Source organism: Lygodium microphyllum, chromosome 13, assembly GCF_053477565.2.
Source record: "Lygodium microphyllum isolate KBCC chromosome 13, Lygodium_microphyllum_v1.1.10, whole genome shotgun sequence".
Classification (NCBI taxonomy): Eukaryota; Viridiplantae; Streptophyta; class Polypodiopsida; order Schizaeales; family Lygodiaceae; genus Lygodium; species Lygodium microphyllum.
Genome location: NC_141147.1, coordinates 1,437,339 through 1,441,281, shown reverse-complemented (window position 1 = coordinate 1,441,281; position 3,943 = coordinate 1,437,339). Strand labels below are relative to the sequence as shown.

The 3,943-nt window shown below is 46.7% G+C and overlaps 1 protein-coding gene across 1 annotated transcript; it reads left to right on the top strand.

Moving 5' to 3' along the window:
* The first annotated feature begins 1,161 nt into the window (after nucleotides 1–1,161).
* On the top strand, nucleotides 1,162–3,182 carry LOC148026281 (cytochrome P450 71AP13-like). The gene is made up of 2 exons (XM_087690693.1): nucleotides 1,162–2,156; nucleotides 2,401–3,182. The coding sequence occupies exons 1-2, from the start codon at nucleotides 1,206–1,208 to the stop codon at nucleotides 3,061–3,063; spliced, it is 1,614 nt and encodes a 537-aa protein (XP_087546819.1). The 5' UTR covers nucleotides 1,162–1,205; the 3' UTR covers nucleotides 3,064–3,182.
* Nucleotides 3,183–3,943: the final 761 nt, after the last annotated feature.

The following is a 3,943-nucleotide window of genomic DNA, read 5'->3' as shown; positions in this document are numbered from 1 at the left end:
GATGATGGACTGCCTAGCTAGATGGGTTCACACGTCTACACTTAGTACATCGGCGGTCATTATGATTCTCACATGGCTATCACTAATTATATTTAGTTTGTTGCACCTACCTACAACTAGCATAATTATAGTGCTAGTCGATTAGTATAACCAGTTATGCACTGTTTGACTTAGTATGCCACTTTTCTTTATTTTGTATCTTATCTACATTGTGTGTACACTATATTGTGTGTAAAAGAAGAAGAAAAAAACCAACAAGAAAATGTTTTTGCCGCTATCTCTCTTCTTATGTTCTTGAGTGAGCTTCCTCTTGTGTGTATGGTATGTGTTTGGCACAGTAGCCCAAGCAAATCCCCCCACCACACGATTCTTGATATAGCATACTTACATATGTCAAAGTTGATCCAACTATACTTAAGTTTGAAATAATAAGCACAAGAGAGTTGCACAACTTAAATATTCCACATGTCACAACACAAATGTCATGTATATTACACAATAGCTCAAATTTCGGACTTGTAACTTTGCAATTGATAGTCCATAATTGAGCAAGACATTCCCTAACAAAACCAACTCAAATAGCTCACAAGACATTTGAACTTGTCACTGCTCACATCGTATACTTTTAACATGAATAGTTAATTTACAACAAGAATTTAGAGATTACTTTAATCTTGTCTAGGGTTACAGAGCCAATGAGCTTGCACTCCCCGAAAGCGTTCCCTTCTAGCCCCGCAATAGAGTTTCATGTATGAAGCAAATTTTGCAATAGATATTGCACCTTTGAAGCTCATGAACGGACTCCATTGATTAGTAAGATGTATTCAAATATTTCCTTTTCATAGTTTTGTTCATCAATATTCGTCATTCATTGTGTTGATGACACTCTATTGACACCATTACTCTATCCTAAGCACTAGATACCACAAAAACTTACCTATCCTAAGCACTAGATGCCACAAGAGTCAAGACTATGATGTAGCTAGACATTTGAAAACGCAGGAACCATGACATGAGACAGTCCAAAACCTCTGAAATCGTGCCACATTTGGATACCTTCTCCGACTTGCCGACTTGATGAGTGTGCACATCAACTTGAAGAAAAACGCTTTGCTGGCCGGTGCAGAATAGACAGAATGTATAAAGCTGCGAGAATGAGTTCTACTGCCTAGCTATAGAGCATCGACTAGGCTAATTCGACAACCATGATCGCCGTAGACATTAGTCAGCTGGTGCCTGTTCTCGTGAGTTTTGGGGTGTGTGCCTGTGCTCTCTGGTTTATTCGCAAATGGAAGAGAGCGCATGAGAGGCAGCTGCCACCGTCACCTCCAGGTCTGCCCATCTTGGGCCACCTGCATCTGCTGGGGGAGCTGCCGCACCAGTCCCTGCACCAGCTGTCGAAGAGATATGGCCCTCTCATGTATCTGCGCATGGGGGCGGTGCCCACGATCGTGGCGTCCTCTCCCGACGTCGCACGCCAGATCCTCAAGACGCACGACCACGCGTTCGCCTCTCGCCCCCGCACGGCAGCGGGCGTGCATACCTTGTATAACTGCTCCGATGTTGCTTGGGCCCCCTCGGGGCCCTATTGGCGACGCGTAAGGCAGATCTGCGTCCTCGATCTTCTCAGCCCCAAGCGCATGGAGGCCTTCGGGGCCCTCCGGACGGAAGAGAAGGCCGCCATGGTCCGCTCTGTGTGGGAAGATATTGGTGGTCTTAATAATGATATTCACGGAGGGGAGGTGCAGTTGCGCCCCAAGCTCATGGCCATGTCCAACAACATCATTTGCCGGATGACCTTCGGGAAGCGCTTCTCGGATCTGGCTGCCAACGTTCCCTCCTGCCGCGACCTGTCGGAGCTCATTGCCGAGGTTATGATGCTCAACGGCGTCTTTAACGTTGGCGATTTTCTGCCCTGGCTGGACTGGCTGGACCTGCAAGGCCACGTCTGCCACATGAAGGCCGCCGCCAGGAGGAGCGGAGCGGTTCTGCAGGCCATTGTCGACACGAGACGAGCTGAGTATGCCGCCGAATATGATCGTGCTGATGATGACGATGCGAGTCGACGACCCAAAGACCTCCTTGATGTGTTGCTATCGATCGCCTCCTCCAACGACAGCAACATCACGGACGATAACGTCAAAGCGGTTCTATGGGTATCTGTCTAATCTATGCTTTTCATATACTTTCGTCCTTAGATATGTGTATCATCGATATTGAAATGCGCACACGGCAGGTTATCGTACGGCATATAAATACCATATCATTCTAATTTCTAACTATGTCTGGCACCCGAGGTTAAGATGATGAGGAATAGCCATACGGATTCTCATTGTACACCTGCTTATTGCTGGCTCTGTAATTGCTCCATAGCTAACAACAACGAGACGTTTGACACAGGACATGTTCGGCGCTGGTACTGACACCTCCGCTACCACAGCAGAATGGGGCCTCGCGGAGCTACTGAAGAAGCCCTCGGCGATGGAAAAGCTGCAGGCTGAGCTGGACGCGGTGGTGGGGAAGGAGCGTCTGGTAGGAGAGGCGGACGTGCCGAACCTTCCGTTCCTGCAGGCGGTGGTGAAGGAGACGATGAGGCTGCACCCGGCCGCGCCTCTGCTGGTCCCGCGGGAGTCCGTGGAGGCATGCGAGATAACGGCTCCCGGGGGTGACAGCTCCTTCTATATAGCGCCGAAGACAAGGGTGCTGGTGAACGTTTGGGCCATCGGCAGGGACGAGGCAGCATGGGAACGCCCCCTCGACTTCTCCCCCGATAGGTTCCTAGAGCCCGCCATGCAAAAGGTTGACGTGAGAGGCCAACAGTTTGAGCTGTTGCCGTTTGGGTCGGGCCGCCGTGGCTGCCCGGGATACGTCCTGGGCCTGCTTTCCGTCCAGGTTATGATCGCCGTCCTCGTCCATGCCTTCGACTGGTCTATGATCTCGGACGATAAGAATCGCTTCGACATGTCCGAGACCTTTGGCCTGAGCGTCTGCAGAGCCCGCCCTCTTGTTGCCGTTGCAAAGCCAAGGCTTCCAAGCTCTCTCTACTTGTCTCTACCTTTCTAAGGCGGGTTACACATCAAATGGCTCATGTCTATTTATTTTCTAAGTATTAATCAATCAAAGTACTTCTTTAGGGGTTGAACGTCTAAAATCCCTTACAGGCTTGAGAGGACAAGATTTGTTGTCTGTTATCTTTTTCTCCATCCCGATCATTCTATTTTTTAAATTTATTTTTGCTTGTCCACTTCAAACAATCCTTCTTAAGCGACTCTTTTTGTTGTACACTAGAACATATAGATCCAATAGCGACGTTTAAAGCGATGGAATTATTCGTGGAAAAAATTACCCCCGTCATCTCTATTCGCATCGCTATTAGCGATGTGATCGATTCGTCGCTATTAGCGTCGCTAACTCAATTAGCGTAGCGATGCAAATAACGACATTGCACAGTAAATTTCCGATGCAAATAATGACGGTTACAGAGGGGGGAAAAATTAAGTGGTAAGGCATGCAGCTCTGCCACCTTTCTAGCTATATGCACTAAATATTCTTGCATAATTCATTTGCCAATGTCACCAACACCTAATGTGTAAAAATTGTGTATCAGATTTTCAAAAAAAAAAGTAAATCTTTTGATTGCAAAAGCTAGATATAATTAATTCGAAAAGGTATTTCGCAAGGAGCTTTTTCATCACTTTGCTTAGGCCTGAGAAGAAAAAGAGCTTGTGATTGCAAAAGCTAGATATAATCAATTCAAAAAAATATTACTCAAGGAGCTTTTTTATCACTTGTTAGGCCCAAGAAGAAGAGCTTCACTTCAAGCTTTCATTATAGTCAGGACCGTGATGTATGAATAAGTCCCATTGATCTTCTGCTCACTCCAGCTTATTCCAAACTTGTTTAAGTCTTTTTGGGGGAGCATTTGGACATATGTAAGAGTTAT